This window comes from Sinocyclocheilus grahami, unplaced genomic scaffold, assembly GCF_001515645.1.
Source record: "Sinocyclocheilus grahami isolate Dianchi unplaced genomic scaffold, SAMN03320097.WGS_v1.1 scaffold368.1, whole genome shotgun sequence".
Lineage (NCBI taxonomy): Eukaryota > Metazoa > Chordata > Actinopteri > Cypriniformes > Cyprinidae > Sinocyclocheilus > Sinocyclocheilus grahami.
The window spans coordinates 549,981-565,995 of NW_015505547.1; the positions used below are offsets into that span (position 1 = coordinate 549,981).

The 16,015-nt window shown below is 35.2% G+C and overlaps 2 protein-coding genes across 3 annotated transcripts; both read left to right on the forward strand.

The window, feature by feature from the left end:
• Positions 1 to 7,957: 7,957 nt before the first annotated feature.
• LOC107549304 (complement decay-accelerating factor, GPI-anchored-like) lies at positions 7,958 to 9,247 on the forward strand. The gene is made up of 3 exons (XM_016230345.1): positions 7,958 to 8,279; positions 8,858 to 9,043; positions 9,132 to 9,247. Exons 1-3 carry the CDS (start codon positions 8,216 to 8,218, stop codon positions 9,245 to 9,247), a joined length of 366 nt encoding a protein of 121 aa, XP_016085831.1. The 5' UTR covers positions 7,958 to 8,215.
• Positions 9,248 to 10,463: 1,216 nt separating this feature from the next.
• LOC107549320 (complement decay-accelerating factor-like) lies at positions 10,464 to 15,794 on the forward strand. 2 transcript variants are annotated; one of them, XM_016230368.1, is made up of 9 exons: positions 10,464 to 10,563; positions 10,641 to 10,711; positions 11,164 to 11,340; positions 13,576 to 13,659; positions 13,754 to 13,792; positions 14,103 to 14,126; positions 14,605 to 14,644; positions 15,406 to 15,511; positions 15,666 to 15,794. In XM_016230368.1, the coding sequence occupies exons 1-8, from the start codon at positions 10,466 to 10,468 to the stop codon at positions 15,467 to 15,469; spliced, it is 597 nt and encodes a 198-aa protein (XP_016085854.1). In that variant the 5' UTR covers positions 10,464 to 10,465; the 3' UTR covers positions 15,470 to 15,511; positions 15,666 to 15,794. The 2 variants fall into 2 exon arrangements, with proteins under 2 accessions (XP_016085854.1, XP_016085853.1); XM_016230367.1 differs by having other exon boundaries at positions 15,406 to 15,476.
• Positions 15,795 to 16,015: the final 221 nt, after the last annotated feature.

Sequence of the window (16,015 nt, forward strand, 5' to 3'; positions counted from 1 at the left end):
TGTGTGTGACGTGATTATGACCTCAGGGTTTGGATGTGTAACTAACAGCTGTGACACAGCTTTAACATACAGTAAATTATGAGAACGCAAACTAATTACAAAGACAAGATTATTGTTCACGATAAGCTGTGGTGCGACATTGTGTTTTTGTGCTATGACAGACATTGAAAACTGTTTAAATTCAACAAAATGTAAAGACATGTCATGAAAGCAATGTTAGCATCTGCTGTACATACGTAACTCATCTTCATTGTTCATATTTAAAAGTGAGGTCTAGAATCACCTCATATTAGACTAAATACATATGGGCTCAGTATAACGTGGTCTGATTCATGTAAATGTTTAAATAATGTACAGCACCTTTATAAAAAATAGCTGAGTGGTCTCTCAGAAGAAAGAATAGAAATATGTATATTTGTTCCGTTATTTTTCTAAGTAATTATTTAAGTACGGGCGGGAAAATATTTCAAGTCAGTGCAAAGAAAATAAAATCATATCCTGGTGTTCTGGTCATGTAACGCTTTCTGCAAAATCGAATGAGTTTTAACATTTGTATCAAAAATCTCAAGGGAGTAAAAAAATTATTATTTTTTTTTTTTAAATAAGGGTCTCCTGAACAATCCACTTTTACTTCAAATTAACTTTTTTTCCCCTTAATCGAAATCTTGCGACTTCTGCTTCAGAATAATGATGTTATTGAAATATGTGAATTATTCCTTAATTGGCATTTCTATATTTAACATCAGCTCGGTTTAATTAATATTGAATTAAGATCATTTTCTGCTGAGTTTTGCAGAGGAATGGGCAGTGTGACAAAACCGAGCGCGCACAGATAAGAGCAACGTTTGACTAATTTCATTATTTTAAGATGACTTGAAGCTATAAGATTTTTAAAATACAATGACTGTGACCATGACATTTATTATCCCAGCTCAAGTTGGCTACAGAAAGCCTGTCACGCCTACAGCATTGTCTAGAAGATAAAACCTATGGCTTGTCACACAGAACAAAATGTAGACTACTTTAATGGCTTACAGTAAAGAAATATGCCTGTCTAAGCGGCATTTGTTCTGCTGAGTTAAGCAGAACACTGCTGTATCATTTCATGATTGCTCAGCGATGTGTAAAGTACTCGGTACCGTAGAGACTGGAGGAGGTATTTTAGGCGGTAGCAGAGATATAAAGGAGCAGATAAATGTATTGCAAACCATGGATAATAAATGTCTGACAGGTGAAATATATTAGAATTCTTTAACATGCAGGCCTTACGGTTTCTATGATCTGTCACCTGATGTCACTAACGAGTCATTTCCAATAAAACACATCACTAATGTAAGCGAAACATTTGCTTATGTGGTCATATAAAAGTTTATGTACTTATAATGAATGCACATTTTAATATATTAATGTTATAACGCAAAAAAATCACACAGCTGCGTGTTCTTGTTGAACTGCAATAGCTGAGGCTTGAGCAGTACATGTATTACATGGGTCTCAGTGCATTTTAAACAAACAACCTTAACCTTAATTGCTGTGGAAAAGCTGATGAAAAACAGGCCTGGTTCTTCTGTTATAAATAAGGCAAGAGTGACTGGTTTTATCACTCTAGTCATGTCAGGATAAAACGGGTGTGGTGTGTGTTTCTGAGATAAGCGCAGAGAGCACATTTGGAGTCTGCTTTAATATGTCTAGCTCTGAACGGTCAAAATACTTCCTTAGGGAACGAAGTTGATTTGATAAGGTCATTCAGTTTCACTGATAAAAGTGGAAGAAAATACAGCTGAAAACAATGAAACGATCACAGGTCAAATGTTCATGAATGGTTCAAATATTTTTTTGTGAAAGTTTTTGAAAGAAGTCTCTTATGCTCACCAAGGCTGCATTTATTTGATAAAAAATACAGGAAAAATGGGAATATTGTGTTTAAAAGAACTGTTTTCTATTTGAAAATACTTCAAAATTGAATTTATTGCTGCAATGGCAAAGCTGAATTTTCAGCAGCCATTACTAGTCTTCAGTGTCACATGATCCTTCAGAAATCACTCTAATAAACTGAATTGGTGCTCAAGAAACATTCTTATTATTACTAGCATTGAAAACAGTTGTGCTACATAATGTGCGTGTGAAAATATAATAAATATTGAAGTTATTATAAAATTGCAATTATGTTATACAGTAAATACCAGCATTGCTATATTGCGGGTCTCCAGCAGCCATTACTAGTCTTCAGTGTCACATTCATTCTAATATGAATAAGAAACATTTCTTATTATTGTCATTGTTTAAAACAGTTGTGTTGCTTTGCAGAAACTGGGCAACACTACCATTCAAAAGTTTGGGTTAAGTAAGATTTCAAAAAGGAAAAAAAACTATTCCATAAGGATGCATTAAATTGATCAAAAGTGACAGTAAATACATTTATAATACAAGAGATTTATGTTTTAAATAAAAGCAGTTCTTTTGAACTTCCTATGAATCAAAGAATACTCAAAAAAATCAGTTTCTACAAAAATATTAAACGGCAGCATTGATAAAAAGAATTGTTAATAGTTGACGTAGTAGTAAATCAGCATATTAGAATGATTTCTGAAGGATCCTGTGACACTGAAGACTGGAGTAATGATGCTGAAAATTCAGCTTTACCATGACAGGAGTAAATCACATTTGAACAGTTATTTTAGGTTGTAATACTATTTTACAATATTATGTTTTACTGTATTTTTGAGAAAATAAATGCAGCCTTGGTGAGTGTAAGAGACTTCTTTCAAAAACATAAAAAACCTTAACAACAAAAAAACATGAAAAATATTTCAACCTTTTGACCGGTAGTGTACTTGAGTTTAGTTGACGGTTACATTTTTTTTCTTTTACGTCGACTTCTTGAAGTGATTTTTCCATAGGTGATGTTCATGGATGATTGTTATTTTTCCAGCAGATAAACTCTGTCAGGGTTCCCTTTAAGCTATGACGCTTGAATCATTAAACGCTTTTGTGCTTAAGTACACACTGTTACTATAGCAATCAAAACCACTGTTTCTATGGAAGTACACACACATGCACACACTGAAAATAGCCATGTGTTACTGAAACACAGCGAGATTCAAAATAACTAAATACTGATGTTAGCATTTAGGTGTATGGTAAATAGTTACCATGAAGCACTGAGGAAGAAAATGCCATTGTAACTAGGCTACACTATCAAATATCATCAGATTAAAGCTTCATGAGGGACGCCCTTGTTGGGGAACACCCTTACACTGACTCACACATTCCATGAACTCTGAAAATGAAAACTGGAAACTGCCTTCAGCAGACTGGATTCATTTGCACTTTTGTTATTCAAACACATGCACACTATAGCAACAGCATTAATTTATTTAATAAATGCTCTTAATCATGAACAGATTCTGGGGATGCTTCGGTCTCTTATGTTTCATGTTTTACATCTCAAAGTCATCCGCAATATAGGCTGCATTTATTTGATCAAAAATACAGTAAAACATGAATATTGTGAAATACCATTCAAATTGTAAATAACTTTTCTGTTTAGTCTATTCTATTTCTATTTATTTATTCTATTTTCTATTCTATTTATAAAAGTATTTTTTATTCCTGTAATGGTAAAGCAGAATTTTCAGCATCATTAGTGTCACATGATCCTTCAGAAGTAAAGATAACTGTTTTACACACACACACACACACACAGACACAGACACCGCCTACTTATTACTCATGATCAATGTTGAAAGTAAAGATAACGGTTTTGTACACACACACACACACACACACACACACACACATATATATATATATATATATATATATATATATATATATATATATATACAGTGGGGCAAAAAAGTATTTAGTCAGCCACCAATTGTGCAAGTTCTCCCACTTAAAAAGATGAGAGAGGCCTGTAATTTTCATCATAGGTATACCTCAACTATGAGAGACAAAATGAGAAAAACAAATCCAGAAAATCACGTTGTAGGATTTTTAAAGAATTAATTGGTAAACACAATTGGTGGCTGACTAAATACTTTTTTTCCCCACTGTATATATATAAGCAATATCACACTCGTATAGCCTGTATATATATGTAAAACTGTTATCTTTACTTTCAACATTGATAATGAGTAATAAGTAAAGTTTCTCGAGCATCAAATCAGTATATTAGACTGATTTCTGAAGGATCACGTGACACTAATGTGTACATGGCTACTACAGGCAACTAATGCAAAAGTGACAACAACAGTGTATCAAACAAATCAGAATCAGAAGAGCTTTATTACCAAGTATGTTTACACACGTCATCCGTGAACTTCAGGAGCTTGACATAGGGGTCATTTGAAGTGCAGTCATTCGTGTAGAGAGAGAAGAGCAGTGGGGAGAGTACACATCCCTGGGGGGTGCCAGTGCTGATGGTGATAGTCCTGGATGTGAGTTTGCCCAGCCTCACTAGCTGCTGCCTGTCTGTCAGGAAGCTGGTGATCCACTGACAGATGGAGGTGGGCACGGAGAGCTGGGTGAGTTTGTCTGAGAGAAGGTCAGGCATGATGGTATTGAAGGCCTAACTGAAGTCCACAAATAGGATCCTTGCGTAATTCCCAGGTCTGTCTAGGTGTTGCAGGATGTAATGCAGTCCCATGTTGACTGCATCATCCACAGACCTGTTTGCTCTGTAGGCAAACTGAAGAGGATCCAGCAAGGGTCCAGTGATGTCCTTCAGGTAGGCTAGGACCAGTCATGAATGTGAATGGCGCATTTTCACATTCACGCTTCTGAAACGCCCTTGCTGGAGCACATCACCTGTGTGTGAAACCACCCAGAGTGTACAGGCACAGAAAGATTGTATATATTTGTTGGCGTCTATGAATTAGTCAATGTTTGAGGGCAGGGTTACAGTGTAGGAGAACATCCATCAAGCTATGTCAAACATGTATCTCCCTCGATAGGTTCTCTGTCATGGCTGATTTCTGTTATAAATGGGGAAATATAATCCCTGTTCTTGCTCAGTTGCGGAAGATGTGCACCGTTGTTAAACACAGCTCATCCTTTCAGTCAACAAAGAGAGACTTAATATTAAGCTTATGATTAGCTTTCCAGTGTTGTTTCGTTTTGTTTGTTAAAGACTTTACTGTAACAAATTCACAAAGGCTTTTAATTTAATAGAATTAAGTTTTATTTAAAATATGTAAATAGTCACTTGAAAGTATTGTGATAATATCAAATTTTTTTGTTTGTTTTTTGTATTATTATTATTATTATTATATTTTAAGTATCTAAGAGCTATGATATCTTTAAGTATCAAGTTATGATATGTTGGTTTTAAACATTATTATTATAATATATAATTAGCATAAATTTTAACTTAAAAGGCTAAAATGTGTACTTAGTAAATGGATATTTTGCACTGTTGTCAGGTTGGGGCAAGTTGTCACTCGTTTCATATATTGTAATTTATTCCATTTGTTGTACCATTCATACCATTTTTTATATTTCTGGCCAAAAAATTATCAAAGAAACAAATAAACATAAATAATTGATCTTTCTGTTTTTTTTTGCATTTTGCATATGCTTCAATTTATGTCAATATGTCAATACATTTTTAAAAACACCCTGAAAAATATTCTCTAGAGTTCAAAAGTGACAACTGCATGTCAGATAACAGGAAACATTCTCACTTCTCAGAACTTTGACTAACGTTTTAGCAAAGTTATGAACAAATGGTCTTCTAGTAATGTTAATGCAATGTTCATTGAGAGTTATTTGGTCTTTAATAATGTTCTCAAAACATTATCACAAAAAAAACATTATTATACATAGTTAATGAAATATTTTATTTCTGAAACATTTCCATTTGAAGTTCATCTGATGTTTTTCAAATGTTACTACTTGTTTCAGAGTATTCAAAAAAATTGTTTGCAAAATGTTTGTGTAATGTTTGCAAAATTATAAAATGGAATGTTCCCTTATAAAACATTCAACAAAAATAACGTTTTTAAAACATAAAAAAATGGATGTTTTGAATGTGCACAGAACATTCAGAGCTGAGATGTAGCCCTGAGCTCCCTAATGTCCTCCATCATATTAATCAATTACGCTAGCCATGCTTCTTTCTCTTTTTATGTGTGTTTGCTTTTTCTCTTTAATTATATTTTCCCTTCAGACATCTGTTCATGGAGACTTACCCCTGTTGCATTACCTCTGTCAGCTGGCACACTCCAATTAGGACTGTTTAGTGTCTCTCTAGTGCACCAATGAATGGTGTTTTGCTGGATGTTTGACATGGATTGCTGTTTGAAGCTGTTATATCAGTAGGTGGCTGCTTCGATTTCAAACTGAAAAGTGTTTCAGTCTATGACAATGCAGGTCATGTAGCCTTGTGGTTAGCGTTCTGAGGTGGTTACTAAAAGGTTATAGGTTCAGATTCCTCAAAGGATGTTCTGCGACCTTGAGCAAGGCACTTAACCCCAGGTTGCTCTAAGGGGACTGTTTATCTAAGAAGTGGACTCTTAGTGGCTTTGGATAAAAGCATTGACTAGTAATTAGCACAAGTTGTCCTGTAATGAAAGCAAGGTTTTCCAAGTAAATGCGAGTGGATTCTGGCCAGAACCCTGGGGTTGGTTGCATGAGCTGTGCTTATGTTACAACTTAGCCTTGTATCGGTGCCAGTGGGCACTGGATACAACTTGTGGACAACTGGATTTTTGAGTGTCCGAGGGTAAAGGATGGAATAAAATGGCAGATTAATAGAGTACAAATAGAAACTGATTTATAATTAGCATCACATAAATAACAATAGTAGTATATAACAACTATATTATTGATTTATGATTATATATTATATAAATAATATATACTTAAAGATTTATGAATAATACTTTTATTAATACAAATATTATTCCAAACCTATTAGTATATAATAATAAATTATAGTAGTATATAATAAATACTGTATATAGTAGAAGAATGTTACAAAAGCTTTATATTTCAGCTGAATTACACATTTTTTATTCCCTTGTACACAACTGTAAAAATTGTACACAACCGTTTTCAACATTGATAATAATAAAAAATGTTTCTTGAGCAAATCAGCATATTAGAATGATTTCATGTGACACTGAAGACTGTTCAATCAGCCTTTTCAAAATGACCTTAAAATCAACACATTTTAATTGTATCTCATGTATCTACTGTATTTATTGCTATTTTATTTCAGAGAAAAAAATCAAAAATATATTTTGCCTTGGGGTGCCTTTAGCCCTGTTGTACCCCTGCTGAGTCTACTGGCAAAACTGATTTGAAAGGAATTTATATCAGCTCTGTCCGGGACATTACATTGTTGTGGTGGAAATGACACCAATACTGTGCGACAGCTATATTTTGTATAGAAAGTAATATTGATCGTGGTCTCACAATAAATACTATTATGTATTTGAATGGTTTTACTAGTGCTTAATTCAGGTACATTAATAGTTACCAGATAAGTCATATTTTTAAACTGTATTTTCATTGTTGAAGTTTAAAAGTCTGGGTGTGCGACAAGGAGAAAACAGTGATTTTGACACCTATAAGGAGGTTGAAAAGTATGAAAAAATCATAATAGAAAGGTAGTAGTTTTTAAGGTGGTTTTATTGTTAGTTTGACTAAGAAAGAGGAATTTGTCCAAAATTATATGTATTTTTATAAATATGACCAAAGAACATAAAAGTGCCCATAGTCTAAGAATCACCCATATACAGTATTCGTTTAAAACAATTATTGTTACACACTGTAAAGAGATTAAATACTATTTTTAAATATATTAGGCAGGCTGTGTATACTGTGCTGCACAGTAAGCACGCTAGTATTTCACAGAGAGCAACAGCCAGTATCTTTGAATCATGTTGTCAGTGTTTAGTCTGAGGGAAGGGCAGGCTGCGTCACAGAATGGGCGTGTTTCCTCGAGCATTCGTGCAAGAGTGAGCCACTAGATTCCCTTCAGATGTTCAGTCGTAGTACACGCCAATGTAAGAAGCGCTTTTTCCTTTTATTTATCCCGTTTTTCTTTTCCTTTGCAGCGGGGAAGTGACTAATGAAGCTAATATGGGGAATATCTACCGTGTAACTTAGTGCTTTATCGTTAATTCATCATTTAAGTTTTTCTGTCGGTTGTTGTATATTCACGACAAGTGTTTGTTGCTGAAAAACAAAATCTATTCAAATAACGATGACAGGTGTGAAGGCTTGGCCACTGCTTCTACTGCCGTTTTCACTGGTCTCTATGGGCAAAGGTAAGCTGATTTTAAATTAAACGTCTTGAATGATTGTTTTTTTCAGTCAGTCTGTCAACTTCAGAAACTTTTCAGCGCGTTGAAAACAGCCTGTCTGAGCAATTTCATGAACAAATGCCGCTAAAACACGAGACAACCCTGGGTTGGGATTGATCTGTTTCTTTGAATTTTATGTTTTTAATAGAATCTCGACAATTATTAGTCAAATGGAAAAACACCATTCTAAAAGCAGGGTATCAAAGACAGATATCGGAACTTTCCTGTAGGTGGAGCCGCAATATACTGTACTTGTCAAGTGCATACATTTAACTACTTGTAATACAAGTAAAATGCATTTAAAGGGGGGATTACTGAGGTTGTTAAGCTTTTTTTTTTTAAGTGTCTTGTGATCACCAATGCTGTATTTATTTGGTCAAAAACACACTAAAACAGATATGGTGGAATATTATTACTATTTAAAATAGCTTTTCTGTTTGAATAGATTTTAAAATGTAAAATGTATTCGTTTACAAACACACACACACAAATCTTACTGACCCTAAACGTTTGACTAAAATCTTTAATTGTGGTTGTTGTAGCAGCGTGTCCATTTCCTGTTTTGAATGGCAAAATTGTCTTGTCCTCGGAATCCATACTGAAGAATAGCTTCCCAGACAATTCAGAAGCGTTTGTGGAGTGTGCTAAAGGATTTGAGAGAGATGAAGGTCCGACTTCAATCACCTGTGTGAACGGGGTCTGGAGTCCAGTGAAATTATCCTGCAAAAGTAATTAACTTTTGACTTCTAAATTGGGACATTCCCCTTAAAAGAAATTGTATCAAGTACTAAACTGCTGTGTTTGCTTTCATTTCAGAGATTGATTGTAGACAACCTGAACTTTCACCACATATGACGTACTCCATACCTGATGGAACATTTTTTGGTGCCTACATTCAACCCATATGTGAGACAGAAATATATAAAATATAAAAACTCTTAAAATATAAAAAAACATACTTACAGTCTTTGAGTCAGAACAGCCGGCATTGTAGTCTACTCTCCCAGGATCAGGAAACGGTCCTCCATAAAATGTGCTGCACACATCTGAATATTTGGGTTGAACTGTTCTGGAACAGTGTTGTAAATACAACTTAACCACTGATTTCTAGTCGTGTCCTCTTTTGGAAGGCCAAACAAAGTAGTTTCGCTTTCATAACGAAACACAGCGTCACACACGGTGGCCTAGAGTGAGCCGCGGCGGCCTAGAGTGAGCAGAGGCCGGGGCTAGAGTGAGGAAAGGCCGGAGGGCTAGAGTGAGCCACAATTAGTAGTCAAATGGAAAAATACCATTCTAAAAGCAGGGTATGAAAGACAGATATCGGAACTTTCCTGTTGGTGGAGCCGCAATATACTGTACTTGTCAAGTGCATACATTTAACTACTTGTAATACAAATAAAATGCATTTAAAGGGGGGATTACTGAGGTTAAGCTTTTTATTTTTTTTTATTTTAAAGTCTCTTATGATCACCAATGCTGTATTTATTTGGTCAAAAACACACTAAAACAGATATGGTGGAATATTATTACTATTTAAAATAGCTTTTCTGTTTGAATAGATTTAAAAATGTAATTTACCTCTGATGGCGAAGCTTGAAAGCGGTGCTGCTTGATATTTTTGTGGAAAGAAACCGAGAACATTTTTGAAAGGATTATTTGATGAATAGAAATGTAAAGAGAACAGCCCTTATTTGAAATAGAAATCTTTTGTAAAACTATAAATGTTTTCCCTGTCACTTTTGATCAAACTAATGTGTCCTGAATAAAAGAATTTATTCGTTTACAAACACTCACACACACACACAAATCTTACTGACCCTAAACGTTTGACTAAAATCTTTAATTGTGGTTGTTGTAGCAGCGTGTCCATTTCCTGTTTTGAATGGCAAAATTGTCTTGTCCTCGGAATCCATACTGAAGAATAGCTTCCCAGACAATTCAGAAGCGTTTGTGGAGTGTGCTAAAGGATTTGAGAGAGATGAAGGTCCGACTTCAATCACCTGTGTGAACGGGGTCTGGAGTCCAGTGAAATTAACGTTTTCACTGGACTCCAGTGAAAAGTAATTCACTTTTGACTTCTAAATTGGGACATTCCCCTTAAAAGAAATTGTATCAAGTACTAAACTGCTGTGTTTGCTTTCATTTCAGAGATGGATTGTAGACAACCTGAACTTTCACCACATATGACGTACTCCATACCTGATGGAACATTTTTTGGTGCCTACATTCAACCCATATGTGAGACAGGGTGAGGAACGCTGTGGCCCCTACTGTCCATATTGCACTCATACTTGCAATTGATTTTTGTTTTTGTCTTTAATCCAGATATGATCTGGAAGGATCAAGCCACAGGCAATGTCTTGTTTCTGGATGGAGTGGAAGCGCTGAATGTATATGTGAGTCCTCATCTTTGGATAGATTCATATAAGTGTTATTTTTAATATAATTTAGACATTATTATAGTATTTCTCAATATTTTAAATTAATTTTATACATTTTTATATTTTCATCTTTGTTAAACTTTTAGTAATTTAGTTCTTATCTCTTTTGTTTCTTATTTAAGTATATTTATATAGTTTTTCGTAATTTTTCTTTCAGTTATAGTTATTTAAACACATCAAGTTAAAATTAATTGAAAATGAAAACATTGCCTGGGCAACTTGCTGAAATAAAATGTTTACATTTGATTTGAATTCACTTCATGTTTGTTATTTTGAGTTTTTTTAAAAATGATTTTAGTTTACTGTAGTAACCCTAATGTGCATTCAGTATCAACATCTGTGTTGTCTAGAGCAACTTCACAGTCAGAGATGTTGTAACAGCTTCTCTTTCACCGTGTCTCTTATAGTTACAGTATGCGAATATCCAGATCCAATTAAGCATGGCAAGAGGGCTGGACCCAGTGAACCTGTGTTTAATGATGTCATTACATATTCCTGCGATGATAACTACACCCTCGTTGGCAACAGCTCCATTACATGTGGTGAATACGGGGAATATAGTTCATCACCTCCGGAATGCATAGGTCAGTTTTTGGAATTAAAGTTTTTACTCCAGTCACATACATTTTTTTGTCCTAATTAGCTGCATTGAATGACAGTGGGAAGCTCCACCCACAAACAGTTGCATTGGTCCAGCATCTAGCTCCACACACTGTAGCTGTGCATAGAGTGCAACAGCCAGTTCCAGAAGTTACAACTCCATTTATTTTCTACATAGGGAGGTTGATTTTTAGCTATAACTTATAATAATGCACTCAAATATATTCTTATTGGCTGTTCTTGTGTGATTTGCATGACATAGTGTTGTCGTTTTTACTGTGGATGCCAAGTTGTTTTTCCACTGGAAACCTATCGCTAAGTAAAAGTATAAGTAATGGTGCTTCAAGATCTGACCCTTGATCAGTCTGAGCTTGTATTTGGATTCAATCACTGGTGTTGCAGCACCATCAGGGCACTGCATGTTAGAACTCAGCCTGCTGAACTCATCCTGCTATTCCTGCACAGCGCAGTTGAATTGCATTGCCCTTTCACTTTATTGTATTTTATTGTTTTGTCCTCTTATTGACCTGTTTATTTATGTTCCATGTCATCTCTAGGTAACCTTCTACTTCTTGTTCAGCAGGTCCATCAGGCCTTTTGTGATTTATGGATTTTTTTTGTCTTAGTTGTATATGTTGAAGTGATCTGTAATAGCGAGTCTTCAGTGACTCACCGCTCCCGGTCTGTTTCCTCCAAGCCCTACAGAATCATCTCAGCCTCATGTTTCCATTTCATCATAGTCCTGCTGGTGACAGGAAGTTGTTGAAAAATATTTCTAGGGAGGTGATGTATCATTCTGTGAAACCATCATGGTGCAGGTTGGGGAGTATCGGATAGCTGTGCCTGGCAGTGCTGGAAGAACATTATACAAAATGCCATAAAAATTAGCTGGAGTGTTAATAGTGAGAAGAGTAAAAAACTTCTAAATGAGCTCTACCAATCATTTTTAAAGGTGGGGTAAGCGATTTCTGGTAGCCAGTGTTGACATTTGAAATCAGCAAAACAAACACGCCCCTACCCCAAAAGGGTCTCGCCCCTATTTTGATAGCTCCGCCCCACACGCAACCCAGGCAACGATTAGTTATGTGAAACAAAGCAAAACCAATGTTACACCATGTCTACACCGGATGCGAGTGGCGCGGCACGACAAAATACTATAGAACTCATTATAATCAGTGATCCTGTCTACACCATAGATATATATATATATATATATACACATCTATGGTCTACACTGGATACGGCACGACACTACAATTCACCGACAGCATCCGATCGCAGGCCTTCCGCTTCTTGAGTTCTCTCCAGCGCTGGAAAGCTGATCCGATATTTACACGGGTCCTACTTCTTGCCTTAAGCCTTCTTTTGTTCCGCAGACGTTTTCCTCTTTTGTTTTTTTTAATCCGCCTCTATCTTTCTGTCACTCGGCTCGGTTAATGTCCGTCCTATGCTGTGCACTGAACACTCTCTCCTCCACATCATGAGTAGACACGCCCCTTACTGCTGATTGGCTACAAGTTTGTTTTGCTACTCTGCCCGAATCGGTTTTCTAAAGCGTTTTTGAAAAATCGCTTACCCCACCTTTAAGTTTCCAATATGCAGAACTTTTTTTTTTTAGATAGATAGATAGATATAGATAGATGTAGATATGTAGGCTCCATTTTGTTATCAAGTGACTTATTACTTTTCATTTTTGCACATTTTATATAATTATTATAATATTACAATAAATTATAATAAAACGAATAAGTCACTTGACAACTAAATTGAGCCATTTATTGGTACACCTGATATTGAACAACCGATTAATTAAAATTGAATATATCTGTAAACTGAACCTTCCGAACGCTATAATGGATGGGAATTTATATTCCAAGGTGTGCAACTGTGCATTCGTGATATGAGTGATTAAGTAGGCCTGTACAGAACCTGCAGCACTTCCTGCACTGATTTTGAGGGAAACTCTGCTGCATTCTGCTTAGAGTACTGCTGCACTTGTAGCTAAAAGCATAGTCAAATTAGATCAAATATGAAACAAATTTGTGAATGATGGGCGTTCCTGTTCTTCAGAAATCTGTGGATCTTTCTCCGGTGGTTTTGCATTCCATATACATTGTTCAAATCAACTGAATTGTCTAGATGTTTATGCAACATGTGCAATGTTGAATTGGAGAAGATGGCAAAAGCAGATAATGACGTATTCATTTTTTTTTTTTCAGTCATCATAACACAGACAAAAGCAAGCACTACTACAAACAAAGCCACAACAACAGACACGGCAACAGCCTCCACCCGTTCACATGGTAAGGAGTCCAGCCCAGCTTTTCTTCAGGTTTCACACTAATTATTTGTCATGGTTATGTTGTAATGGTTATTTGATTATGTGTTTTATTGCAGGAGGACGCTACTACAAAAAGCTCACTACTGGCTTTCTAAGTGAGTTCATCCTTTAAATCCAATGATACTGTACTGAATTCAATGTCTGACTACATCACCCTCAGGAAAGTAATGCAGTTACTGTAGATGGAGGTTACTTTAGTTTGTCGTACAACATATGTCACCATATTATATAACAGTCAGTGATGATAATGGCTTATTTTGTCTTGCATAAGTTCCAAATAAGAGGAGTGATCACTACTATAACTGAGGGCCACCACATACTGTATCTATTGAATGTTCATTTCCTTTTGTTCATGTGTCTCACTGTTATACTCACTAATAACACAAATGATCTTGTATGTTGCAGTTGGCTTGAGTACAGCCGCTGTCTGTGAGTATATGAATTATTTGGATTGAGCTATTTACAGTATAGATAGTATAGTGTATACCATTCGTTTTGGGGTCATTAAAAATGTTTTTTTTTTACTTTTTATATTATTCTATTCAGCAAGGATACATTAAATTGATCTAAAGTGACTGTAAAGACATTTATAAATGTGCAGAAGATGTAAAATTCCTATCACGGTTTCCACAGAAATATCAAGAAGCATTGAAGACTGGAGTAGTGACTGCTTAAAAATGCAGATTTGCTTCAGGAATAAATTGCATTTTAAAATATTATAAAATAGGAAACATAAAAATAACAGTAAAATTGTAAAAACATTTCACATAAGAAACTTTCAACAACGTAAAAAAAATCTTTGAATGGTACTGTATGTTGTCATGCTTTGGTGCCTTTGATTGTGATGCACAGCTGTTCTTGACCCCATTCCAAAGCATTTGAAATTTGAAATGATCTTACTCCACAGTGGGTGTGTTTTTTGGATATCGTAATTTAAAACGCAAAGGGTGAGTATATCTCTTAATCTGTTGATTGATTTAAAATCATCCTAGCGCAGCTAAGCATGGCTGACTTTCACTTCAACTGCATGCTGCTGTACACATGCATTCATCCACACATTAACATCAGGTTTCCTCTTGCCATTTCCTGCATGAATCCCATCTTTTCATATGAGGATGAGGATGGACAAAAAAATACACACGCACTTTGATTCATGTTTTTATCAATCAGAAAACGATCTGTCCTTGTGCTTGATTTGTGGCTGTGGCACACTTTTAATTGTTCATTTTTTAGTTTGATTCTCTTGTACAATGACAGAAGAAGTGCTTTTGGGCTAATAAAGCTTATACAATATAATAGAAAATAAAGTTTCACATACTGTACTGGTTTGAAGGAAGTCAGAAAGTCCATGCAAGTTCCTACCTTAACATTCCCAGCATGCTCATCATGAGTTAATGGGCAAACAACCTCAATCTCAAGTAAATTATTGCTGATGTACCCCGTGAACATGTATTATATGAGCCGTAGTAGGTTAAAAATAAAACGTTTTAATTAAAAGCTGTGCTGTCACAAAGGAAAGGCTGGTCTGGTGCTGCTGGCAAAATGACAGAAATAACTACGCAGAGCTAATGTATGACCAAATACTAATTACATCCAAACAGCATGCAGAGCGGATGGCTAATTCAATATTAACAAAAAATGAATGCGTCCAATAAATAATGTATTATAATGACTTTACTGTATCTCTTTGTTTGATAATGCTGCATAGTTCATACAATACTGGTGAAGAACTGAGGGCAAAAGAAGAGTTATTGCTAAATCAAAGTGTCTAAACTCAAGGTATCCACCCATATCTGAATCTTCATTAGCTTAATGTGAGTTTTCTTTTGTCATGACTTCATCTAGTGACTAATACACTCATTAGTTGTGAGGTAGTTCTGGCAAAATAGTCTCAGTGAATTATTCTTAATGTGTTATTGTGTCGTGTTTATTGTCCTTAATGTGTTTTATCTGGATTCTCAACCACAGGGCAAACAATCGGACGGCTCCTTTGCTTTAGCGTCATTCCTGCACATGGATTCATTGAAGTTTCAAGTTTTTAACTTTTTTTTTTGTTGTTGTATTTTATAAACTAGATATTGTATTTATTTATAACTGCTACAAAATGTTTTGCTTTTAGAAATATATTACTGTTATTGGTAAAAGCACAAGATGATATTTTTGTATATTTGAATAAAGATTGTTTTTTAAGTACTTGGGTGTGTTTCTTTTTCCAACAGGATGACCGAATCCTGACCTCTAAATTTCCTCATCTTGTTACCAAGAATCCACCCAAAAGAATCTCTGGCACATGTTTCCACTCGTGTGTTTTCACCTTT